The sequence below is a fragment of the Rattus norvegicus genome, chromosome 1 (assembly GCF_021556685.1).
Source record: "Rattus norvegicus strain SHRSP/BbbUtx chromosome 1, alternate assembly SHRSP_T2T, whole genome shotgun sequence".
Classification (NCBI taxonomy): domain Eukaryota; kingdom Metazoa; phylum Chordata; class Mammalia; order Rodentia; family Muridae; genus Rattus; species Rattus norvegicus.
Window position 1 is genome coordinate 249497501 of NC_141534.1, and position 26867 is coordinate 249524367.

General features: G+C 40.8%; 2 protein-coding genes and 1 pseudogene across 8 annotated transcripts in view; all 3 read left to right on the plus strand.

Moving 5' to 3' along the window:
• Hells (helicase, lymphoid specific) overlaps positions 1–2770 on the plus strand; it is a 45109-nt gene extending 42339 nt beyond the window's left edge. For 2 of the 5 annotated variants that reach the window (XM_087551354.1, XM_087551393.1), the window contains one exon: positions 2357–2770. The gene's annotated coding sequence lies outside the window, so the exon portion shown is untranslated. Of the gene's footprint in view, positions 1–1910 lie in introns of all 5 variants that reach the window. The other 3 variants (XM_087551363.1, XM_087551369.1, XM_087551378.1) reach the window with 3 other exon arrangements.
• Positions 2771–17104: 14334 nt separating this feature from the next.
• On the plus strand, positions 17105–18293 carry Rpl27a-ps13 (ribosomal protein L27a, pseudogene 13; annotated as a pseudogene). Its single transcript, XR_015653288.1, has one exon. The product of XR_015653288.1 is annotated as a ribosomal protein L27a, pseudogene 13 (transcript).
• Positions 18294–18755: 462 nt separating this feature from the next.
• Cyp2c11 (cytochrome P450, subfamily 2, polypeptide 11) overlaps positions 18756–26867 on the plus strand; it is a 36229-nt gene continuing 28117 nt past the window's right edge. The window contains exons 1-3 of one of the 2 annotated variants that reach the window (NM_019184.2): positions 18756–18943; positions 20719–20881; positions 21038–21187. In NM_019184.2, the coding sequence (NP_062057.2) occupies positions 18776–18943; positions 20719–20881; positions 21038–21187 (481 nt within the window). In that variant the 5' untranslated portion in view covers positions 18756–18775. Of the gene's footprint in view, positions 18944–19692; positions 19974–20718; positions 20882–21037; positions 21188–26867 lie in introns of those variants that run through there. The other variant, XM_087653668.1, reaches the window with a different exon arrangement.

The following is a 26867-nucleotide window of genomic DNA, read 5'->3' on the forward strand; positions in this document are numbered from 1 at the left end:
GTGATGTGTATAAGAAGCAGGATACAGGGGCTGGAGAGATGGCTTAGTGGTTAAGAACACTGACCTTCAATTCCCAGCAACCACATGGTTGCTCACTACCATCTGTAATTGGATATGATGCCCTCTTCTGGTGTGTCTGGACAGTAACAGTGTACTCACTGAATTAAAATAAATAAATCTTTTTTTTTTTTTTTTTAAAGAGACCCAAGATACAAATTAAGGGAGCATACCAGCCACAGTGGGAACAATGTAGGCCCTAAGTAAGTTATATCACAGTGAAGAAAGAAATCCTGAGTTTACCCTACCTAGGAGAGGGGATATGTTCAACGACCCATTTATTTATTTCCTTTAAAAAGAAAGGAAATAAATGTGTGTTTATAGATACTGTTTGATCCTCTGGAGCTGGAATTATAAGACGTCATTAACTTCCTGACACTGTAGACCAGGCTGGGTTAGAGCTTTTTGAGATCTGTTCGCCTTTACCTCCCAAGTGCTGACATTAAATCAGTGCAGCACCACCCTGTGCCTGATCTTTAGCAAAGGCATCCTTGCTTTCCAAGGTGATAGCCCAGAGCCTTAGACATGCCAGGCAAGCACTTGGCTGTCCTTAGACGTTCTTAGTTCATTTTGAGTGTTTTAGGTTACCCAGGTTGTCCTTTATTAATATCTCCTTGTCTTTGTCTAAGTAGCTAGGATCATGGTACACACCACACCCAGTTTGTTTAGTTTAACAGTCACTTTCTGGGGTTGATAGAAGGTTTGCAAGTCAGAAAAGTGTATCATAAAAACTAATATAATTTTGTGATTGTCAGTCCTGTAGTAATTTAATGTGATCTGTGGGAAATCAATGAGCTAGTAGCTATAGTTTCCTTACTTGTAAACTGCAGAAACGTAGTCTTGGCATTGGTATAAGAATTAAATTATGTGCAATATAGCTGCAAAATACAATTTTCTTTCATCTCAGAAATGGGATTTTTTTTTGAAATGGGATATTATTATATTTGCATCTCTTAGGATACCGTCCTTTAACATGTGAGCTGGAGTCTTTTGGAGGGAATGTATGATTAAAGGTTTTCATATAATATTGTAGTTTTATCTTTTTTTTTTTTTTTTTTTGGTTCTTTTTTTTCGGAGCTGGGGACTGAACCCAGGGCCTTGCGCTTCCTAGGTAAGCGCTCTACCACTGAGCTAAATCCCCAGCCCCGTAGTTTTATCTTCTTATCCCAACCATACAGTGCAGTTTTACAGAGGGTACAAGTAAGCCATGACTTTATGGATAGTGGGTCTTGTAGATAGAGTTTTCTTCTCTGAAAACTTTCTAAAGTTTTAAACACCGTTCAAGGCAGTCATAAAAACAGACTGGCATGGGGAGCTGAAGATATTGCTCAGTGATTCAGAGCACTGGCTGTTCTTCCAGCGCCCACGTGGCAGCTCACAACTGTAACTCCTGTTCCAAAGGATCTGATGGCCTCTTGGCCTCTGCAGGGACCAGGCATACCCATCATACACAGACTTACATGCAGGCATAGTACCTATACATATAGAAGACATAATACATTTTCTGGGGCTGGTGAATGGTTATAGAGATGAGATGGTTGAGAACTGCTGTTGTGTAGGTTGTACTGCCTCTAATACTGCACATTTTATTTTTCCTTATTGTGTTTAAAGGACCCGACCACGTTGCTGTCCACACATTCTAGTTAGTGTGTATCTTACATTTTGCCCACTGCTGTTTGGCTTTTTACAGTTGCTGGTGAATTTTCATCCTCAACCATCAATACCTGTTTTTTCACAGCTTTCTCAATTTTCTTCAACCTTCCTAGTTTTGGCCACTCTTATTATAAAGTAGTATGTCATTTAAATTTTGATAGTCCTGTGTGGTTTTACATCTTCTTAGTTTTTGTTTTTAGATTCTTTGTTATGTACACAGTGTTCTGCCTGCATCTATGTCTGCACGTGCCAGAATAGGATGCCAAGATCCCATTACAGATGTTGTGGACCTCCATGTGGCTGCTGGGAATTGAACTCAGGATCTTTGGAAGAGCAGTCGGTGCTCTCAACCTCCGAGCCATCTTCTTAGTTTTTGATTTTGTCAGTCTTGCTGTAGTTTTGCTTGTATAATCTACATCAGAATCCACTTCAAGTTCTGTTGAGTATCTCTATGGTCATATTCCATTGTTTTATGTATTCACCTTATTTTATTCAGTTATTAGATACTTAGATAATCTAAATAACTGAGTTTTCAGTGCTGATTGTTTATATATTTAAAGTTATTATCTTCTCTATTCCTTTAGACATCCCATAAACTTTGTTGGTTGTATTTTCATGGTTACTTATTCTTTTCTTAAATTTTCAGGTTAACCGAAGGATTTCTTAGATATTTATCTTGCAGATAAATTACTTTTTAAAAGTTAACTTCTTTGTCGCCATTGTATTATTTTCAGAAGGCATTACTGGTGTGGTGCTCAGTGCATCGTATTGCTTGTTGTTTATTGCTTCTGTGACTGGATCTCCTGGGCTGGCTTCACATTTATTTTACATCCAAGAACAGCCTTGAACTACTGATCTTCCCGCCTCCATCCATCAAGTGCAGGCAGTGCAGGCTTGCTCCACCACACAGGCACGTTGTTAACTTTTAGATGACCCACTTTCTTTTGGTTCAATACATAGTTTTGTAAATGTCTTCATTTATACTTGAAAAGAATATATATGGTTTGATTATTGCTTTACAAATTGTTTTATTCTTTAATAAATGTCTATAATGACTTAATTTGTTATTTTATATAGTTCTCTATTACATCAAATCTCTGTAGAAATACACTGTTAGGTGACCAGATTCTACTGTTGGTATCATGTGTCTCAGGAAAGCTTCCCTTCGAGTATTCTTGTCAGCACTATTGTGCATTAGTCCTGTCTCAGTTTATTATCTTTAGGTTTTATTGAATTTTGTTTTGTGTCCTGGAGCGCTGCTTGTGTGCTAGGTGGCTGTATATGGAAGTAAGAGGACACGTAGAACAGTCAGTTCTCTTTTTCCATCTGGGAATAAATTCAGGTCATGAGTCTTAGTACTAAGCTCCAAGCCATCTCACCAACTCCTCTTTCATCATATTTACCGAAGGAATCATTGCATAGTTTTGTGTATAATCTGATTAAGTTTTATTTTCTACATTTCATTTGTTTTTGTGAATGTTTTTTATCTGTGACCATGTTTGTATCATTTTGTGACAATTCCTGGGAGACACAACACACAAATAGGGATACATTTATAGGGATAAATACTGATACCACCAGAGTCCAGTTTGATGAACCAAGGATTTTCTTATTAGGATTATTAGGATTACTTACAGGAGACAGCTTATCCAAGCATGGATGACAGCTCACAAAAACTGCAAAGCGCAAGTAGGGGGTGGGGTGGGGCTACAAAGCCGGAACATATTGCAAAGCCTGCAGACAGGTTAGAGAATGTCCCTTCTGGAGACCCTATGTCTAATCTCTGCCAAGTGCAGCTGGACTGGCTTTAAAGTTGTTTGTCTTCTGATTAAGGAGCCTCTTTGAAGGATGGGATGTTACAAAATACGTGGCTCGCAGAAGTTAGAGGATATGCTTTGTCAGAACTAGTTCCCATTCCTGTGAGTTCCAGAGATTGAACTCAGGATATCAGGTTTGATTGCTGCATTCTTACCCATTGAGTCAACCACGTAACCCTTGTCTCTGAATTCTTTTGTATCAGAGTCAATATTTTATCATACCTTGTTTCTCTAATATAGGGTGGTTTTTTTTTTTTTTTTTGTTTGTTTGTTTTTCTTGTTCTCCACAACCACTCATGGTACCATAATTTCTGTTAGTGTCTTCTAGGAGCAGAAGGGAGAGGGGAAAAAAAAAACCATGCACCTGTATAGAGCTCTAGTGGTACCATTGGTCAGTGCAAGGTATATATGTGTATGTAAATTATTAAATGGTACTCCAACCGTTGTCTCATAGCTGTTGTCCTCTGCCCTATCCACACTTGTACAAGAAAAGAGCACTTTATATAACCACTGCATGAAACTTGTATGATTACCTTAATCTCCGTGTTAAGAGTTAAGAGGAAAGACTTTGGAAACGAGTGTAGTTTTAGGAAGTTACTTTTCCAGTGGTTGAAAAAAAAAAAAAAGAAACCAAAGATTGAGGATTTCTTGAGACAAACATGTGGTTGCTTTTTTAAAGAGACCAAGTTTACAACATAAATCTTAGCCTACTTACCCAACAACAACACATCCAAGAATGTGATCATGGTCTATATTGATGACTTGGGTCTGTGGATCTATCTTTACCTCTACATCTCCCAGCATTGGATCCTACTAGAACTATACAAAATTCTGAGTACTCATGTTTTCAGGGTTTTTCAAATGTCTACTAGCCAACATTTTGTAAACTATCTGATAAATGGGAAACATTTTCTAAAACTAAGGAAAAAGTTAAAAACCTTAAAAGGGTATGGAAGTTGGTGATTTGGTAGCATTTTCCCCCTCCCTTTTACATTTATCTAATTTTTTTTTCTTTTTTTTCGGAGCTGGGGATCGAACCCAGGGCCTTGCGCTTGCTAGGAAAGTGCTCTACTGCTGAGCTAAATCCCCAACCCTTATCTATTTTTTTTAAAAAGATGTTAATTCTATGTTTTTATTTTGTGTGTACATGTGCATGCACATGGGTGCCACAGTTCACATCTGGAGGTCAGAGAACTACTTGAGTCACATCTTCCTTTTCACCATGTGTGTCCTGGGGATCAAATTCAGGCTATCATCTTGGTGGCAAGCATCTTTAACTGTTGAGCCCATACTTGTCTAACTTTCTCACCCTGGATATTCCTTTTCCTCTTTAGTTGCTTTCTATTCTGCCTAACTTATATCTACAATAAAACAATACTCTTCCTAGTGGTCCTGAAAATTTTGTAAAAGCCACCTCTTTATGGCCTATCAAGGCTCTTGGCAACTTTAAGAGTGTCCATAAATCGACAGCTTCTCATGCAAGTCCCTGTGTTCTCATGTTCTGTATCATTATTACAAGCATAGCTGGCTTCTTATTTGTTTCTTTTTGTAGTCTTAGTACTCTTTGTGCAGCAGCACATAATGTTCTGGGGCATATAGTAAGTCCTTAGAAACTCAGCATGTCTACCAGGGCAACCTTAGAATTAGAATAAGCCAGAGCTCCCTAGCATAGTTCACCTGTTGGCAAGCTGTCCTTGTCTTCAATCTTTTGTAAGTGCTACTGTGCCAAAAGAGACTACTGCTCACCAATCAGCTCTCTTGGAAGCCCCTTAGTATTATGCGAATAGCAATGGTACCAGACTAACTGGTATAGATTGCCACTAGAGTTACATTGCTGCCTACCATTCCTTAGCACTGGGTGACTTGGCCAGTAAATCTCCCCAGGTTACCATTTAGAATTGTCCCTTTATGCTTAAGAACCTTGCTACTCCAGAGGATGGCCCTGTTGGGCACCAATGGAAGGAGAAGCCCTTAGTCCTGCCAAGGATAGACCTCCCAGTGTAGGGGAATGTGGAGGTTGGGAAGGGGAACACCTTTACAGAAGAAGGGGAAGGAAATGGGATAGGGAGGGGGCTTATGTTGGGAAAACCAGGGAAAGGAATAACATTTGAAATGTAAATAAAAAATCAAAAAAAAAAAAAAAGCTTGCTCCTCTTCATCTGATTCTTATGGTGGGCACAGGTTCTCATTGCAGCCTTCCTAGTGGCCTTGATCTAGGCAGGTTTTGAGAGATACCACCATTAAGATCCCAGCCATCTGATTGCTGGAATTCACTATGCATCATGCCTGACACCTCTTGCCTTCTAGATATCCAAAATAAAAAGAAAAGTCACCTGTCTATACATAGAGTTAGGAAAGAATGTCCAGTCTTGCCAGGATACTCGTAATAGTAGTTAGAATCAGTGGTACTTTTAATTTCTCAGAACATGTAAGACTGGACTGTTGAAGAAAAATTCAATTTAATTTTCATATACTCAAAAGTCTCTGGTCACCAGTTTAACTAGACATAATGATCTCATCAGTTTCTTACGCATAAATGGGCCTTTATCTTTCCCCAGATAATTCTAAAATTTGTGCCCTAAGACTGACTTACAACAATTAAAAAACTTTCTCCATTTTCTTTTTTTAAAAAAAGGTTTGTTTTTATGTGTGTGTATATCTGCAGGTGTTTATTACTCGTTGTGTGTGGGTGTGTGTGTGGGTGTGTGTACACGTGTGGGTGTTTACCCGTGGAGGCCAGAGGAGCTGAAGCCTTCTGAGATGGTTGTAGGAACAGAATTGTGATATTTTGCAACAGTCAAAAGCATTCTGAACCACATTTCTTCAGCTGAGTTTTCTCCAAAGGGTTGTTTTCTTTTTCTTCTGATGTTTGTTTGATCTGCAGGGAAGTTTTTTAGCACACTAGTGCACAGACACACAAACACGAAATCTGCAAGAGCATGAACATACAGCACATCCACGGTTAGTCTTATTGCCATACTTTTATTGCTTTACAATCATTTAATTCTAACCCTCTAAAAAGAAGTACTTCAATCTCAATGGTAGAGGCTATAGCGAGTGTACACTTAGGATATCTTAGGTTCATATTCGAGGCGATCTCATCTTGCTTGCTACTGGAGAATACATCTCAGATGTCATAATCCCAGCCTAAAACATACCATTGGAGGTAACTTCAATCCTGAGTTAAAGATGACTACATCCCTTCCTTAGAAATGACCTTATTTGGATAGCCCTCTTATGACTCCCCATAGAAAAAGAAAAAAGATGACTTCATCCCAGATATTGAAATCTCGATGCTAGTCACACACATGAACTTTGCTAGGGTTCACAGGGCAATGGGTATTTATTGTATAAATGTATTGGCATTTATTGCTCTATTTCTTCACAGGAGATGACATTTTGTAAATGTATTTGTGGAGTGATTGGCCCTGATAAAAGAGGATGTAGGGAGCTCTGCCTCTTCCTTCATGTGAAGACACAATAAAAAAAATTAAATGTTTATAAACCAAGATGTAAGTAAAATGTCAAATTGCCTGACACTTAGCCTGTAAGTTCTCAACTCTCTAGTGCTGTGATAAGTGAATTTTTGGCCCTTAAAGCTATCCACAATCTTTAATCATCAGGGAAATGCAAACCAAAACAGCCCTGAGATTCCACCTCACACCAGTCAGAATGGCTAAGATAAAAAACTCAGGTGACAACAGATGCTAGTGAGGATGTGGGAAAAGAGGAACACTCTTCCATTGTTGGTGGGATTTCAAGCTGGTACAACCATTCTGGAAATCAGTCTGGAGGTTCCTCAGAAAATTGGAAATCGTACTACCTGAGGACCCAGCTAGACCACTCCTGGGCAAATACCCAAAAGATGCTCCAACATATAACAAAGACACATGCTCCACTATGTTCACAAAGCCTTATTTAAAATAGCCAGAAGCTGGAAAGAATCCAGATGTCCTACTGAGGAATGGATACAGAAATTGTGGTATGTTTACACAATGGTGTACTACTTAGCTATCAAAAACAATGACTTCATGAAATTCATAGGCAAATGGATGGAACTTGAAAATATCATCTTGACGTAACCCAATCACAAAAAAAAAAACACACATGGTATGCGCTCACTGATCAGTGAATATTAGCCCAAAAGCTCAAATTACCCAAGATACATCCCACAGACCACTTGAAGCTCAAGAATAAGGACGACCAAAGTGTAGATGCTTCAGTCCTTAGAAGTGGGAACAAAAATACTCATAGGAGGAGATATGAAGACTGTTCTGGAGCAGAGAATGAAGGGAAGACCATCCAGAGACTGTCCCACCTGGGGATCTAGCCCCTATATAGAGAGCCACCAAACCCAGCCAATATTGCTGATGCCAAGAAGTGCCTGCTGACAGGATCATGGTATAGGTGTCTCCTGAGAGGGTCTGCCAGAGCATGACATACAGAAGTGAATGCCAGCAGCCAACCATTGAACTGAGAATGGGGTCTCGATTGGAGGAGTCAGAGAAAGGATTGAAGGAACTGAAGGGCTTTGCAACCCCATACAAACAGCAATACCAACCAACCAGAGCTCCCAGGGACTAAACCACTATCCAAACACATGGACAGAACCATGGTTCCAGCTGCATATGTAGCAGAGGATGGCCTTGGTCCTGCCAAGACTGGACCTCCCAGTGTATGTGTCAGGGTGGGGAGGCAGGGAGGGGTGGGTGGTTGGGTGGGGGAAATGTAAGTTAAGAAAATAACCAATAAAAATATTTTCATTTTTATGTATTTGCATGTATATATTTAAGTGTATGTCATGTGTGTGGGTGCTCAGAGGCCAGAAGAGAAATTTCTTATCCTCTGGAGCTGGAGTTAGAGGCAGTTATGTGTCACCCTATGTGGGTGTGGGTTACTGAACTCAGGACCTTAAGAAGAGCAGTAGCATGTTAACCACAGAATCATCTCTGTCTGTCTATATGACCCTACATGGCTTAAATTATTTCTGTATATACTGTGATAGAAGTACTTTAAAATAGATTAATTAGTTACTTAGTCAATTTATGAAGGATTTTTTTAAAAATTCTTTCTGTGCTTTGAGACTTGCTTCTTAACATTGTTATGAATTCATCGTGTAAATCAAGCTGGCCTTGAACGTTTGACATTTTTACTGCCTCTGCTTCTTGAATGCTGAGGTGACAGCTGAATGCCAGCAGGCATGGCAGAGGGAGGACATTTGGCTTTTTTGTACACTAATCATATCTCTCTCTGCTTACTTTCTATATGTTCTGTCATGCTGAATAAAAGTGGTGAACATTTTTTTGTTCTTAGTTTTATGGGGATTTAAAAATATGTTTTACCAAAACTATATGTTTTTCTATTCTTATTTTAATATTGCTGTGAGATTTTCCCCTTACAGTGAACAGCATTTTTTTTCCTCTCCAATGGTTTCCTTGTATGTATTAAGCTGAATTTATGTGTTGCCTCCTTTGTTTAGTAAATGTGAGGTTGGGATTTATGTACATATAAGAAAGGAATGTAAATGGAATTACCGAATAAGAGGGAAGGCAGTGTTACAATTATAAATCTTATGTTGCTAATTAAAATCTCCAGTGCCAGGAATGGATTATTCATTTGCTGAAGGGATCCTGTGAAGTTCCCCTAAACATAGGGTATCCAAGACTGTTGTTTCCTCTCCACAACCTGATGGTAAAACCCTATTGCTGAAGACAACACTTTTGTCATTGAACACAGTGAAGTCAAGCTGGTGTCTTACAGTGTTGGATATTATGCATGCTATCAGAGGAGAAAAGTATCAATATCCCTTAGCTACAAATGTTGTAACCTACAACACTGACCTGCCTGCAAAATGTGCTGATATAATAATGGCATAATGTTTCACCACGACCCCCGTTCTTGGGGGTGGTTTTCAAGTCAGGGCTTTTTCTGTATTCCTGGCTATTCTGGAACTCACCCTGTAGACCAGCTTGGGCTCCAACTCAGGGATACAACTACTGGGATTAGAAACATGGACCACCATTGTCCTTGTAAGCAACCCCATTTTGATTGGATTTGAAACCCACTCCATAAGGTCCATGAGTTGCAATCTATAACTGATGCTGCAGAGAATCCGAGGATAGATAAGTCATGGGCCTAGGGGAAAAGTTAATACTATTTTTCTGCTAAGGGGACATAGCAATGAAATGACCTCTAATGACACACTGCTATGTATGTAGATCAGTGCCTTGCTCAGCTCTCCTCAGAAAAGCTTCTGGCAGCAGATGGGAATTAACATGGAGACCCACACACAGTGCACAGTGAGAGACTTTGGAGTGCTCAATCCTAAATGGGATCCATCCATCAAACCCGTCTCCTCATGACTCAGAGATCTATACAGAAGAGGAGGATGAAAGATTGTAAGCCAGAGGCAATGGAGGACTCCAGGGAAACAGCAGGACAGTTGCATATATGAACTCACATAGACTGGCAGCATGCATAGTGCTGCTCAGGTTCAGGCAAGGTGAGATCCCAGAACTGAGATGGGGAGATGGATTCAGTGCCCCAGCCCTAGCCAAGAAGTAGGTTAGAGTTGATTCAGTTTTCTCCAGGGGAATGTCGCTGGATCTATCAATCACATTCATGGATGGGCCACTTGACAAAGCAAATACCATGGATTTATTTGTGGATGTTTTGTTTTGGTAGTACTTGCTTGTTTTGATTTTTAAAAGAGATATATTTATTATGTATACAGTGTTTTGCCTGAATTTATGCCTACAGGCCAGAATATAGGACCAGAACTCATTATAAATGGTTATGAGCCACCATATGGATGCTGGGAATTGAACTTGGGACCTCTGGAAGAGTAGCCAGTGTTCTTAACCTCTGAGCTATCTCTCCAGCCCTAGTTTTGGATTTTTTTTTTTTACCTTTTTTTTTATGTGTATGGAGGTAGAGGGGATCTGAAAGGAGTTAGGAAGGGGAAGGAACATGATTAAAGTATATTGTATAAAATTAAAAAAAATTAAAAAGTTTCAATTAAAAAAAGTTAACTACATTTCCACTGGCATGAATCACCTTATGGTATATTTGTCATATATTGCTTGATTAATGAACACACTTTTTTTGCATAAAGAAAAACATTTATTTTGGGTCTTACATACAGTTTAGAGGTTTAGTCCATTATCGTCATAGGAAGCATGGTGGCAAGCAGACAGACATGGTTCTAGAACAATAGCTACATCAGGATCAGCAGGCAGCAGGAAGAGAAGGTAGCAATGGGTCTGACTTGAGCTTCTGAAACCTAAAAGCCCAACTTAAGCTATATGCCCTTTCCAAAAAGGTCATGCCTACTCCAATAAGGTCATACTTCCTAATAGCACCATATTTAGTGGGCCTAATAGAAACCATTTTCATTAAATCAGCACAACCTGTCAGAATAGTTAAAACCAATAAAACAAGTGACAGTGTGCCGGTGAAGATTTGGAGCCAAGAGAACACTCATTTATTGCTGGTGAGAATGTAAACTTATATAGTCACTTTGGAAATCAGTGTTGTGGATGAACACATTTTTAAGAGTTATGTGAACATATAAATGAGTGTATTGACATACAGTTCTATTTCTCTGTAATGTCTTTGCAATGTATCGTATCACGGTAATACTGATGTTTGACATTAAAGAAGGTATTTTACTTTGTGGGAAAAAGTGCTTTCTGCTTTTGTCACAAGGCCAACATTGTTCCTTCCATTCCCATCGCAAGGAAAGCCACGTGAATCTGGACAGTTTTAATTACACAACCCACTCATCTGCCTATCATGACTTTGAGGCTAATCTACTTCATACCATTCCAGTTGAATAATATTTGGTGTTTAATAAATTTTGTGTTCTGTCCTAGGTCAAAAAACTGTGGTCTTCGAGATCTGGTCCTCTGTGGTTGCTTTTTTTCTCCCCCTTAGGTAACCTCCCCTTGGATCTGCTTGATTTGATTGGTTCTCTAATACAGACCATGAACTATCTCCTTGTGAATGAATGATCCAGATTAGATCAAAGTTCAGTGAGAACATGTTATTTGGATTAACCATTTTGCTGGTATCAAGTGTCCTTTTGATTCCCAGTTATCATGCTTACCACAGACTGAGTCATTCCCAAATATTCTGTGGAACAGGGCTGTGCCACTTTAGCTTTGGTCTTCACGATTCCTGTGAGTTAGCTCATGCCTGAGGCTAAGCAGTTCCCACTGTTATCTTATCCATGGGCAGGAGGGGAAGCTGAAATGCACTGCAGGCTCATCACCAACTCTCATCTCTCTGACCCGAAGCCTCCGCCATAGTTCTCTGGAAGTCTGACAGCTGCCCTTTCCAGAAAGCCCATGGCCCTAGGCCAGACTCAGGATGGGCACAGCCTGGTCTGTCGTTTGTATTAGGTGATCTTTTGTTTGTGTCGTGTGTTGTTTGCTTTATGGTTCTTAGGCTGAGGGCAGCTTTTTATATGACTGAAGCTCAGTTTTCACTCTCCCTCAAGATCTACCCATTTAGTGGAGATTCTCAGACTGGACACAGTTATGAGTCCCTGTTTGGTGGACTTTTCCAAACTTCAGCATGTGGGTATAGAATGCCCCTGCCACCCTTAATGTTTAAGAACAGTGACTTTAGGCTCTCGTGTTCCTGGAGTCTTTCATTGTTAACCATCTTTCCTCCATTGCATGCATTCACGTTATCAACCAGGTTTTCTCTCCTGGGGGACATTTCTAGACCTTCAGCCAGTCCTCTGCAGAGAAGTTTACAAACTCTTGACACAGGCACTAGAGATCACCGTGTCTTGAGTCTGTGTCTAGTTTCCTATTATATCTCTCTATAGTACCTGTTGCTGTTTTTCATGTTATTTATACATAGTAATATGTTTGATTGTGACGTTTCTTTTTAAAAATCTTATCATTACTGTGTTTGTGTATGTGCATGTTCTTAGTATGTGTGCTTCCATGTAAATGGGCAGGTCAGTGGACATCTATGGAGTCATTTCTCTCCTTTCATCTTTCACGTGGGTCTGGGAATCAGTCTCTAGTTCCCAGGTTGTATGACAAGTGCTGTACTTCCTGAGTCACCTCGTCAGCCCTGACATTTTCATACTTGTATTTTGATCATATTCTCCTCATCACCCTTTCTTGTTCCTCTTTCTGCACTGTGAATCAAAGAATCAAAATGATCATCACCCCTTGGACACATTTAAATTGCCATCTGATAGCTTGCAGTGAGAAATCAAAGTGCCTTCTGTCATATTCCTGCCCAAACTGCATAACCAGATGTCTTAGGATTTTATTGTTATAAAGAGACATCATGACCAAGTCTTATAAAGGAAAAACATTTAATTGGGTGTGGTTTACACTTTCAGAGTTTCAGTCCATAATCATCATGGTGGTGGTTGTGGCAGCAGGCAGACTTGGTGCTGGGGAGCTGAGAGTTGGACAACTTTATCAGCAGAAAGAAACATGTTACACTTGAGCATAGGACACCTTTTTTTTTGTCTTCGGAGCTGGGGACCGAACCCAGGGCCTTGCGCTTGCTAGGCAAGCACTCTACCACGGAGCTAAATCCCCAACCCCATAGGACACCTTTAAGTCTGCCTCCACAGTGTCACACTTCCTCACTTCCTCCAACAAGGCCACACCTCCTAAGAGTGCCACTCCCTAAGGGTAAGCATTCAAACAAGAATCTATAGGGTCATTCCTATTCATACCTCCACACCAGAATCTGATTATAAGGAAATTGGATAATCTCAAATTCTGAGACATTTTGTAAACATCCAATCTCTGCTCTGTCAAAGTGACCAGGTCACAGAAAGACAGGAAACTATCCGAGGCTTTGGTGGACTAAGGAGAAATAAGAATTAGTTGAAAAATGTGAGTGAGCATTGTGAAGTGCATATTAAGATTTACCACTGACAAAAGAAATAAGAATTAGATAGCATAATGCATTAATTTTAATGTTTGAATTCTGAGGGTTATGATTACATATGGAAATTGCCTTTTTAAAACAGGACTTGTATGCTATAATATTTCTGATTGGGAAATTAGCTGATTTGCAAATGTTTAAAATATTGTATGGAATTCAACTCTTCTCTACATCTATGGTTGTAAAAACTGTAGGAATATGCAAATATAAAAAGTATTTGTAGTAATAATTATTTAATAAATCCTGGCATGAGATTACTACCTGCTTCAATGGTTTAAATTCCCTAATGAAACACACACACACACACACACACACACACACACACACACACACACACGGTCTTTAGGCCCTAGGCAGCACAATAGCAGGGCAAATGCCTATCTCCACAGTATTAGAACCTACCTCCCACTGATAATTCTGAATTACTATTTACTAATTTCTCACTTCTCAGGCATGGATTCTCCTCTCCTTCCTCCTCCTACTCGAGGTCCCAAGCCCAGGAATCCTCAATCCAGCCTGCCTCTCTCTTTAGCTATTGGCTGGTGACATCTTTAATTACCAGTCAGAATTAACTGGAGGCAGGTTCCCAGTTAACCTGGTCTACATAGAGTTCCATACCAGCCAGGGGTACCTAGTGAGACTTGTTTTAACAAAAGAGAGCAAAACACCATAGACAAACATAAAACAGTAATTAAAAGTAAAAGAACAAGGCTGAATATACAATGTTTTCAGGTGAAAGTGAAACAACCAATTCCATGATAATAAAAGTATAAGAAATGTTAAGCATTCAGAAAAGATGAGCAAGACTCATTTTACCCTGCCCTTTGACTTTCTGTCTAGAGGGGGCTGTTGTTCTTCACACCAATATTTGTGATATGCGATTTGGAGTCCTAGTTTTTAAAGCTATGAACTTAATGAAACTTTTTCTTAAGTAACCATTCTCATTAATTCTGTTGTAGCGATGAATATTGGACAGATGCACTGATCTAAAGCATCATAGCAGATCATGTGATGAAGGCAGGAAGCACAGGGAATTTATGTGGCCTAGAAAACTGATGTTTTTTATCCTGTGTGTTGGTTTCACAGACGTGTTCACTTTGTAAAAGTGTACTGATGAATGTTTATAACTCTTGTATGTGTTTTAGACTCCAGTAAAACATGGTGGCACATGGGTGTAGCTTCATCCCAGCGAGGCTAGAAGCTGTGGAAGGAGGAGTGCTTGAGTACTTACGTTCTAGACCAGCCTGGGCAATAGAGTCTCAATATAAGAACATTTTCATTCGCTTAATTCATGATTCTATCCACGTCGAGGTTCTCATTCCTAGACACTATGTGTTGGGATGCATCCTGTGAATTCTATAGCCCATCACTGGTTTCATATTTTGTTAAGTGTTCATCCTTCCTTACTAGCCTAAAAGCAATCTAGAATTGTATCTGATTGGCTGTAATAAAGAACTGACAGCCAATAGCTGGGCAGGGAGTGGAAGGTAGAACAGAGAGAGAGAGAAAAACAGAGAGAGAGAGAGAGAGAGAGAGAGAGAGAGAGAGAGAGAGAGAGAGAGAGAGAGAGATTGAGACAGAGACAGAGTGTCTGGACAGAGGACATGGAGGTGAGTGGACTGAGCAGAGTAGAGAGGGAGAGCTAGCCACATGGCAGGACGTAGTACCAGGATTAGTCTGTAAACTAGATAGCTAGCTGGGAGACTCCTAGCTAAAAGGCCTAAGCTTTAAAATATTAAAAGGCCTGCATCATTAGTTAGTCTGAGAAAGTCCTGTTCTATCTCCAGAGGGCTTCAGTGAAACAACTTTGACACTAGAGTCACTTACCTGGGAATGGGAAGTTGGGTTCTAAAACAAGGTCTACTATTGATTGGTCCATCACATCATGTATTTCTTCCTCACTCCTAAAAAGTAAACCAGGCTTGTGATATACCCTGGAATCCCTTATGCTTCTCCTTTGCCACAACACTTTAAATTCTACAAAGAAATAGGATTTATCAGAAGCCTCAGCAGGAGAGTGGAGCAGAGATATTGATCTCTTAATAAATTAATAGTATTGAATTAATGTAGTCCAAAATAACACAGGACTTAAAGCAATACAATAACTCATTTTTTTAATCCCCATTAAAGCACTTACTAAGATTTGAGATTGGGATTGGAAATGATGGTACAATATGTAAAGAAAAGCTTAATGAATTAAATTAAATTACAGGGATCCACGTGGTAGAAGGAGAGGATGGGCCCCTATATTGTGTTATGACCTCCATTTTAGTGTTGTGACACATGTGATCCCCCAAACAGAAACATACAAATTAAAAAAGTAAATAAATGTGGTTCCCCCCAAGCAGAGACACACACACCAAACAAACAAACAAACAAACAAACAAACAAGTAGTAGTAAAAATAAAAAGACAAGATCACTCAAATTCCAAGATTATAAAACCAAACTCTTCTGACCTCATTTTAAACTAACTGGGTATGTTAATTATTTAACTAGTTAACGTGTACTTTGAAAGTCATTGATTAGGCTGAATCAAGACCAAATCATGTTACACAATAAGTAAATGTTCTTGAACCCATATGAAGTACAAGTTTCACAAAGACCACGGTTATTGTTGATTCAGCTAAAAAATTATGATGCTAATACATTATTATTCATAACAGCCAAGATATAGAAACGAGATGGAGACTCAACCAATGAACAGAAGCTGCTAACCCCTCTGGTTAGGGAAAAACTGGAGGAAGCTGAGGAGGAGAGCAACCCTGTTGGAGGACCAGCAGTCTCGATTAACTGGCACCCCTGAGATCTCTCAGACACTGGACCACCAACCAGGCAGCATACGCCAGCTGAGATGATACCTCCAACACATATACAGCAGAGGACTCCCGGGTCTGGGTTCAGTCAGAGAAGATGCACCTAACCCTCAAGACACTAGAGACCCCAGGGAGTTTAGAGATCTGGTGGGATGGGGACATCTTTGTGGAGACACAGGGGGGCAGGGGTGGGAGGAGGTATGGGATGTGGAACTGTCTGGAGGGTGGACCGGGAGGGGAGTAAAATCTGGAGTATAAAAATAAATAAATTAATTAAGAATACTGTTAATTGAACAAGTCCTGAAAAAAAAAAAAAGAAAAAGAAACGGGATGGAGATGTCTCTGTGGTTAAGAGTGCATACTGCTCTTGGAGAGGCCTGGAGTTTACTTCCCACTATGTGTCAGGTGGCTTAGCGCGCGCGCGCGCGCGCGCTCGCGGTGTGTGTGTGTGTGTGTGTGTGTGTGTGTGTGTGTGTGTGTGTGCGTGTGTGTGTTGTATATGAGTAGAATGAACCTAAGACCTTGTGCATACTGGACAAGCTATCACTGCATTGTATCCATATTCCACAGAGTTTAGCACCCAGGTATGGCATAATAATAATAAATCTTATTGTAAATTGGAGAAAGGACAGATTTAGGTTCCCTTTTACAGAAGCCCAGGAGGCACAGCCTTATTTGAAAGAAAAAGCAACTGGCATAAAGTGGTGGATTATGTCACTTTGTGTGATGGTAGTAATCACTTAATTATGTAAACCAGAGTATCCTATTGCACACCTTAAATGTAGGCAATAAAAGTAAAACTTTAAGCAGTAAAAAATACTGTAGAGGCCACCGCCATGCCATCCAGACTGAGGAAGACCCGGAAATTCCGGGGCCACGTGAGCCACAGCCACGGTCGCATTGGTAAGCACCGCAAGCACCCAGGAGGCCGCGGGAATGCTGGAGGCACGCAATTACCACAGGATCAACTTTGACAAATATCATCCTGGTTACTTTGGCAAAGTCGGCATGAGTCATTACCACTTGAAGAGGAGCCAGAGCTTCTGCCCAACTGTCAACCTGGATAAATTATGGACGTTGGTCAGCCAGCAGACACGTGTCAATGCAGCAAAAAACAAGAGTGGAGCTGCTCCCATCATTGATGTTTTTCCAATCAGGCTACTACAAAGTTCTGAGGAAGGGGAAGCTTCCTAAGCAACCTGTCATCGTGAAGGCCAAATTCTTCAGCAGAAGAGCTGAAGAGAAGATAAAGGGTGTTGGAGGTGCCTGTTCTGGTGGCTTAAAGTCACTTCAGAGGTTAATTAAATGCAAACATTTTCCATGAAAAAAAAATATTGTAGAAATGAATTAGCAGTTAAGAGCACTGGCTGCTCTTCCAGAGAATCTCACCTGTTTGTAACTCTAGTTCCACAGCTTCTGAGACCCTCACACAGACATACATGGAGGCAAAACAAGGTTGAACTATAAGATAAAAAACCAGTGTGGTGTATATCCCAAGTGATGTCTGTGAGTGGCATTATGACCATTCTGTTATCCCGCATTCTCTGCTAAAAGGGCTTTGTATGCAAAAGGTACCTTTATTATATGAGCTAATTACATGACTTAATTGGTGAGTAATCATGGCTAATATTACTATAGCATGCTAAAGGAAGTATCCTAACAACTGGGAAGATTTACTGTGTAAACATTACTTTATTTACAAGTATATGGTTTACCTTCACTGCTAAAACTCAGTCTAAGAATGCAATGATCTTTGGATAACATGATTTACTAGATTAGCCCTGAGTTTAGATTGTATGTTGAAACTCTCTGGGGTATTTGAAAAAAAGAAAAAAAAAGACAGTAAATGAGTGATATGGGAGGGGGTGCCTTAGTTGGCTCATGCTGAGGCACACCTGCCCACATCTCCCCCTTCTCCCCTCCCCCGAGGTACCAGCCATATATGGGTCTAGTATAAAAGAGAGCTTATTTGGAGGCATGGGAAAGGGGGTTGAGAAGGAAGTTGAGGCAGAGAAAGAGAAGTACAGAGAGAGAGAGAGGAAAGAAAGGAGAAGAGGCAGGCCAGGAATATGTGGAGAGGATGAGAGAGGACTTGAGAGGAAAGAGAGAGAGGGTAAGAGGGACTGAGGGAGAGGGAGAGAAGGAGAGAAGGAGAGAGGGAGAGAGAGAGAGGAAGGTTAGAGAGCAAAGAGAGGCTAGTCATTTTTATGGCAAGCCAGGCTCTTGTCTGGATGTTGCTATGTAACAGTTGGGTAGAGCCAAGAAGGAATGCTAAGAAGCTAACTTTGGGTCCCACCCCTGGTTAGTTACACAGATTTGTGGTAGTAGAAAGAGGAAGAACAGTTTTCACTTGTGTATTTTAACAGGTCAGGGTCCACAAAGAAGAAATATTAAAGCATATCTAGTTGATTGGTCACTTAGGTATCAGAAGCTCATGTTGAATTGGCAGCTAGCATTATAAAAGTCCTGGACAGCAAGCTCACAGGAGTCTCCCTGAGAAGGCTGCCATGGATCCAGTCCTAGTCCTGGTGCTCACTCTCTCCTCTCTGCTTCTCCTCTCACTCTGGAGACAGAGCTTTGGGAGAGGGAAGCTCCCTCCTGGTCCAACACCTCTCCCAATCATTGGAAACACCCTTCAGATATATATGAAGGACATCGGCCAATCAATAAAAAAGGTAAGTGTTTTTTAAGCTTCTCCACTGTTACAAAAGACAATTAATCACTATTATCATTTAACTGTTTTCTTGTAAAGCAAATATTCCCATAGGTTCTTACATTTAGAGTGCCATTGTCAGAAACAGTAGAATACTGTAGTGTATACAGTTCTCTGAGTGTGTGTGTGTGTGTGTGTGTGTGTGTGTGTGTTTGTGTGTGTAGATGTAAGGGTTGCAAGAGTGGGTAAAAAGACCAGAGGCTGGGTTGGAGAGATGGCTCAGTAGTTAAGAGCACTGACTGCTCTTCCAAAAGTCCTAAGTTCATAATCCCAGCAACCACATGGTGGCTCACAACCATCTGCAATGAGATCTGATGTCCTCTTCTGGTGTATCTGAAGACAGCTACAGTGTACTCATATAAATAAATAAGTCTTAAAAAAAAAGTCAGAGATTGAAGTTGATTTTTTTTCTGAGACAAGGTTGGGTTGGTCACTGAACATAGAGCTCAGTGAATGGCTAGTCTGGGTGACCCTCACGACCCAGGATTCTCCTGTCTGTTCCTTCCTATGGCTGGGATTATTGACTGGAGAACACCTACCTTTTTATGTATTCACTGGACTCTGAATTCCAGTCCTGATGATTGCACAGCAAGCATTTTACAACTCTCCATACACAAGAGAGTGAAAAAATTGTAGATTTCTAATTCTTAAACACAGAATGCTCTGAAAAGAGCTCAGGAGATGATCCTGAAGCAAGTTCAAAGCACTGGCACATTTGTCCAGTACAGGCTTTGGGAACTGACTGCCCAGGTAGCAGAAATCAGCCAAGTGGGGTTCAAATTTGGGTCTTTCATTTACTAGTCATGTAATGTAGAATGATGTCATACAGGTGAAGGCAGGTACAAGACAGAACGAGACTTGTTATTGGACAAGAAGGAAGGATGGGCAGGAGAAAAGTTTGAGGGGAGAGGAAGAGACTGGAACAAGAAGGCAGAAAAGCTGCGGAGAGAACATGGAGGCAGATGTTAAGATTCTACTCTGTGTATTTACAGGTCGTTACAAATATTCTTAAGGGATGGATGTGTACAGGGCTTTGTATGTTTAGGTGGGCAATTATATCTTATCAATTGGATCAGAGGTTATTGTATTGTGTGTTCTTTCATGTAGCGATTTAAGAGAGTGTTTAAGAGAGTGTGCAGTGGCTAGAGACACTGGGCCACCATGGAGCTGGGATATGTGTTTCTGGCAAGGTGGCAACCTGCCTTGGGAACTAGATGGGTAGAGAGATTGCTACCAGGCTCAGAGAGAAGCCATCACCAGTGTGATATGGGATGGAGCAGAGCGGGTGAGAGGCTTTGCTGATTGAGATGAAAATATCTACCAGATATTTTGGGGCACTGCACTGCCAGATCTAGTGTGAGGTTAAAGAAATCCATTCTTTTAAATAATTTTACAACAACAATGCATTTGAAATCCATTTGAGATGGATTTGAAATTCCCTGGGATCCAGTCTTTTTAGCTGTTCAATTGACAAATGGGGTCAAGGTGTTGGTGAACTGTGGTGATTTCTCTCATCATGAGTTAGAATCATTCTGCCTGTGGCAGCTTTTAAAAATAACACAATTTTTATGTATGAAGTCCAGCAACATTTGAAGATGTTTTATAAGGATAAAAAAAATCATCAACAGTATGATGACATCGTGAACAATTTAGGCTATGTACTGATTTTTTTTTGCTGTTATTTTAATCTCTCTCTCTCTCTCTTTTCTTTCTTTCTGTTTTTTTTCAATTTTCCAGTTTTCAAAAGTCTACGGCCCTATATTTACTCTGTATTTGGGCATGAAGCCCTTTGTGGTGTTGCATGGGTATGAAGCTGTGAAGGAAGCTCTTGTTGATCTAGGAGAGGAATTTTCTGGAAGAGGCAGTTTTCCAGTATCTGAAAGAGTTAACAAGGGCCTTGGTAAGTGTGAGTACAAATGTATTTTTGTGTGTGTTGAGCCTCGGCCTTGCAGATGAGACTTAATGAGCTCTTCAGGCAGCTCAGAGCCATTAGGATAGCACCATGTGTCAGTTCTGTGCCTGCCTCCTGACTAGTTTCTGTTTCCCATTCTGGTAGGAGTCATTTTTAGCAATGGGATGCAATGGAAGGAGATCCGGCGTTTCTCCATCATGACCCTGAGGACTTTTGGGATGGGCAAGAGGACCATTGAGGACCGTATTCAAGAGGAGGCTCAGTGCCTTGTGGAGGAACTGAGGAAGAGCAAAGGTAGGTGTTGCTCAGTGTCCCTGACCAGCTTGCTCCTTTCTGTAATGGTCTCCATGGTAACACTTCTGGGACAGTTTACTTTTAGGGTAATGCTTGGCATTTGAGGAATGGTTTGGTACAGAGATCCAAGGAAACTTTTGTAGCTCTGTGCCTTCCATGTCTTTTCATAATGTCTGTGCATCTGGGTTGGGGATAAACCTCATTAAATTCTGTTTTGTGCCAAACTTTATTTTCCAAAAATGCCACACAGACAGAAAGATTGAATATCATATATCAAATTTGGCAGTGTTTCTCCATGACATAATTGTTGGCTAACTATTCTAGAACATTTCACTAGGGACATCTTTGTGAGATGACATTATGGAAGTTATCTGTTACTCCATGGAACATGAAAACGTGCATGTTTTTGCTTAATAGCTCTGGTTTGTAGCTTCGGCCTCCCTGAAAGTCGTGTCTGGGGTTCTTTACAGGCCTGTGTCTGCAGTGTTTACAGCAATGGTGTTCACCCATGGTTTCTAGTTCTAGGCATCGTTAATGCCCCTTGAGTGCTTGTGGTTTGCTTCTCAGTTTTTGGCTACTGAAAGATGTCAGCACGAGTTATTTCACGTTACTCACTGTACACTTCATTGTTTGCATACTTTACGAGTTGTCTACATCACAAAAGGGAAGTTTTAAATTGATCTATTGAACCAAATCATAAATATTATTAATGTTTAACCTCAACTTCTCTAATTGTAAGTTGGCGCTATTTTAAGTTCTCCTTACGTTATTCTCTATCTATATTTTTGTACTAATTGTGAATTTTATCTTCTATGTTTTATGAGGGTATGACATCTAGGGCTGCCCCTCTCAAGGCTAGCTAATACAGCTAACGATAGCAAATACTTTCCCCAAAGCGTGCTTTTGGCATACAATCCAGCCGCTCCATCTATGGCCCTCAACCACCTCCTTTAGTACATTCCCATGCACTGGGTAAATCCATTTATAGCCAGGACGAGGGATGGTTAAGAACCCACCACAAGCATGGTTCAGAGGTCTCTGCATACTTTGCATTTCTAAACTTACAAAGTCTGCCTTTTCCTGTCTCAGTAGTCCCTTTGCCTACAAACTCCAACAAAGGCCTGGTCTCTGCTCTCCCTTGGCCGTCTGCTTTCTATGCCATGGGAACTGTCTTTGTCCTTTCTAGGAGAGTCTGTTGAAGGATATCCTGATCAGCAAACCTCACAATATCTGAATGAAAACAAAACTCTCGCTGGATTTTTGAAACAATTAGACTTTAAGTTAGAATATTAATGATAATTTTTACCTACTCTCCCTCCACTCTTGGCTGTGCTCATCCGAGATGTAATTGTCACAGTAAATACAATTTTCAGCTTGGATTCCAACTGACTTTGATATTGAGAATCAGACTTTGACTGAGAACTCCCTTTCTCCAAATTTGAAATTAATGATTCCAGTGATTATTTCTTTCTCTCCTATGCCGAAATTAAAAAGTAATCTTGAAACTCAGTGTTATGGTGTGTTTAAACAGAAAAGGGGTCTGGTTTAGGTATTATTAACTACTAAATAGACTTCTTCTGTTGAATTCCCCATCACTTGTGCACAAATACCTTTTAAAACTAATAAGCAATGATTGTACATGCTTATTGCACATGCATATATTTGCAATGATAGCATAGTAACTAGCATTTTGTCTCCTTAGACATTTATCGGTTCTTCTTGGGGTAATCAGAATCACTGTCTACCTGTTCTTTAAAATATGTAAGGAATTGATATAACTACAGCCACTGTGCTGTGCTTTGGAGAACTAGAGTTTCTTCTTCCCATGTAATTATATTTGTTTCTCATTCTCCAGCCTCTCTATTCTTTTTTTTGTTAATCATTCCATTCATTTACTTCTCAAATGATATCCCACTTCCTAATTACCCCCTTCACAAACTCCCATCCCACTTCCTGGTTACCTGTCCACCAGCCCCTCATCCCACCTCTGCCCTCCCACCTCCCCTTTGCCTGTATGAGAGTTCTCACCCACCCACTTACCCACACTCTCCTGTCCCACTGCTCCAGCATCCCCCTATTCTGAGTCATCAAACTTCTCCACGACCAAGGGCCTCCCTTCCCATTGCTGTCAGGCAAGACCATTCTCTGCTACATATGTATCTAGAGCCATAGATCCACCAGGTACATTCCTTGGTTGGTGGTCTAGACTCTGGGAGAACTAGGTGGTCAGGCCAGCCAATGTTGTTCTTTCAATGGGGTTGCAATCCCCCTCTGCTCCTCAAGACCTTCTGCCAGCTCCCCCACCAGGTTCCCTGAGGTCTGTTTGATGGTTGGTGCCAACTATCCACATCTGCATTGGTCAGTTGCTGCCTGGACTTCCTCAGGAACTGCCACACAGGGTTCCTGTTAGTAAGCTTCTCTTCTTGACCACGGCCATAGTGTTGGGTTTGATGTCTGCAGACATGAAGGATCCCCAGATGGGGCAGTTCCTGGTTGGCTCTTCTTTCAGTCTTTGTTCCATTTTTTTGTCCCTGTTCTTCCTTTGCACAGGAACATTTCTGGATTAAAAACTTTGAGATGGGTGGGTGTCCCCATCCCTCAACTGGGGACCATGCCTATCTGCTGGAGGAGGTTTCTGTAGGATTTCTCACCCCCCCTTTCTGCACATTTTGGCTAGTCATACCTGATGGGTCCTGAGAGCCTCACAGTTCCCTGGTGTCTGGGACCCTCTGGTGGCCATCTCCAGTTCCTCATCACCCGCCCCCTACATAGTTTTGTTCAACTTCCTAACCCTCTGTACCTCTCTCACATCTCCTGCAGACCCTGATCCTGATCCCCCTCCTTTCTTCCTCCCTGGTCCCTCTTTCCTTCCACCTCCCCTGATCATCCTGGCCCCCCTCAATTCAGGACTGATGCATTCACACCCTGGTCTTCCTTCATCTACACTCCATACATTCTGTGGGTTGTATTATGGGCATTGTGGGCTTTTGGGCTAATATCCACTTATTAGTGAATATATACCATATGTGTTCTTTTGTCTTTGGGTTATCTCACTCAGGCTGATATTTTCAAGTTTCATCCATTTGCCTGTGAATTTCATGAAGTCATTGTTTTTAATCACTGTGTAGTACTCCATTGTGTATATGTACCACATTTTCTTTTCTTTTTTTCTTTTTTCTTTTTTTTTTTTTAGGAGCTGGGGACTGAACCCAGGGCCTTGTGCTTGCTAGGCAAAGTACCACATTTTCTGTATCCATTCTTTTGTTGAGGGACATTTACGTTGTTTCCAGCTTCTGGCTATTATAAATAAGGTTGCTATAAACACAGTGGAGCATGTGTCCTTATTATATGTTGGAGCATCTTTTGGGTATAAGTCCAGGAGTGGTATAGCTGTGTCCTCAGGTAGAACTATTTCCAATTTTCTCAGGAACCACCACACTGATTTCCAGAGTGGTTTTTACCAGCTTTCAGTCCCACCAGCAATGGAGGAGTGTTCCTAAAAACATCCAGTGGAAAAAAGACAGCATTTTAAAAAAAGTGGTGCTTGTTCAACTGGAGGTCAGCATGTGGAAGAATGCAAATAGATCCATACTTATTGCCCTGTACAAAGTTCAAGTCCAAGTGGATCAAGAACCTCCACATAAAACCAGATACAATGAAACTATTAGAAGAAAAAGTGGGGAAGAGTCTCAAACACATGGGCACAGGGTAAAATTTCCTGAACAGAACACCAATGGCTTATGCTCTAAGATCAAGAATCGACAAATGGGACCTCATAAAATTGCAAAGCTTCTATAAGGCAAAGGGCACTGTCATTAGGACAAAACAGAAAACAACAGATTGGGGAAAGGTCTTTATCAACCCTACATCTGATAGAGGGCTAATATTCAATATATACAAAGAATTCAAGAAGTTAGACTCCAGAGAATCAAATAGCCCTATTAAAAACGAGGTACAGAGCTAAACAAAGAATTCTCAACTGAGGAATATTGAATGGCTGAGCAACACCTAAAGAAATATTCAACATCCTTAGTCATCAGGGAGATGCAAATCGAAACAACCCTGAAATTTCACCTCATACCAGTTAGAATGGCCAAGATCAAAAACTTAGGTGACAACAGATGTTGGCAAGGATGTGGAGAAAGAGGAACACTCCTCCATTGTTGGTGGGATCACAAGCTAGTACAACCACTCTGGAACTTACTCTGGCGGTTCTTTAGAAAAATAGACATTGCACTACCTGAGGACCCAGTTATACCTCTCCTGGGTGCTCCAACATATAACAAGGACACATGCTCCACTATGTTCATAGCAGCCTTATTTATAATAGCCAGAAGCTGGAAAGAATCCAGATGTCCGTCAACAGAGGAATGGATACAGAAAATGTGGTACATCTATACAATGGAGTACTACTCAGCTATCAAAAACAATGATTTCATGAAATTCATAGGCAAATGGATGGAACTTGAAAATATCTTCCTCAGTGAGGTAACCCAGTCACAAAAAAACACACTCACAGGTAAGTGAATACAATCCCCAAAGCTTGGATTACCCAAGATTTTCATAGACCACATGAAGCTCAAGAAGAAGAACAACCAAAGTGTGGATGCTTCAGTCCTTAGAAGGGGGAACAAAAATATTCATTGGAGGAGATATAGAGACAAAGTTTGGAGCAGAAATTGAAGAAATGGACATTCAGAGCCTGCCCCACCTGGGGATCCAACCCATATACATACAGCCACTAAATCCAGACAATATTGGGGATGCCAAGAAGTGCATGCTGACAGGAGCTTGATATAGGTGTCTCCTGACAGACTCTGCCAGAGCATGACAACTACAGAGGCAGGTGCTCACAGTCAATTGTTGAACTGAGAACAGGGCTCTAACTGGTGTAGTTAGAGAAAGGACAGAAGGAATGTAAGGGATTTGCAGCCCCATAAGAACAATATCAACCAACCAGAGCTCCCAGGGACTAAACCACCACCCAAAGAGTACACATGGCTTTAGCTGCATATGTTGCAGAGGATGGCCTTGTGGTGCACCAATGGGAGAAGAAACCTTTGGTCCTGCCAAGGCTGTTTCCCCCAGTGTAGGGGAATGTTTGGGTGGGGAGGCAGGAAGGGGTGGGTTGATGGTGGGGGAACACCCTCATAGAAGAAGGAGTAGGGGGATGGGATAGGGCGTTTATGGATGGAAAACAGAAAAATGTGATAACATTTGAAATGTAAGTAAATAAAAATCCAAAAAAGACATCAAAACAACAACAACAACGACATCACCACCACCACCACCACCACCACCACCACCACCACCACCACCACCACCACCACCACCACCACCACCACCACCACCACCACCAAACTACCTATATTATGTTGATGGTTTTTCATGCAATAGCATCAATGTCCACTAGAGGGTGAGCTTTGATAAAAATGTGGGCTCTGGTGGTATTAAAGGTTATTTTCACAATAGGAACCTCTTGTTAGTTTTCCACCCTGGACTATGAACATGGTTACTACTTAGCAATTTAACGTTTATGTTTGACCTGTGTGTTATTAATGATATTTTTAAAAATTTAACTTATTTAGGGCAGACGAAGCTGTCTTTTTCGCCCCATATTTATTTATTTATTTATTTATTTATTTATTTATCTATTTATTTATTTTATCTTTATTAACTT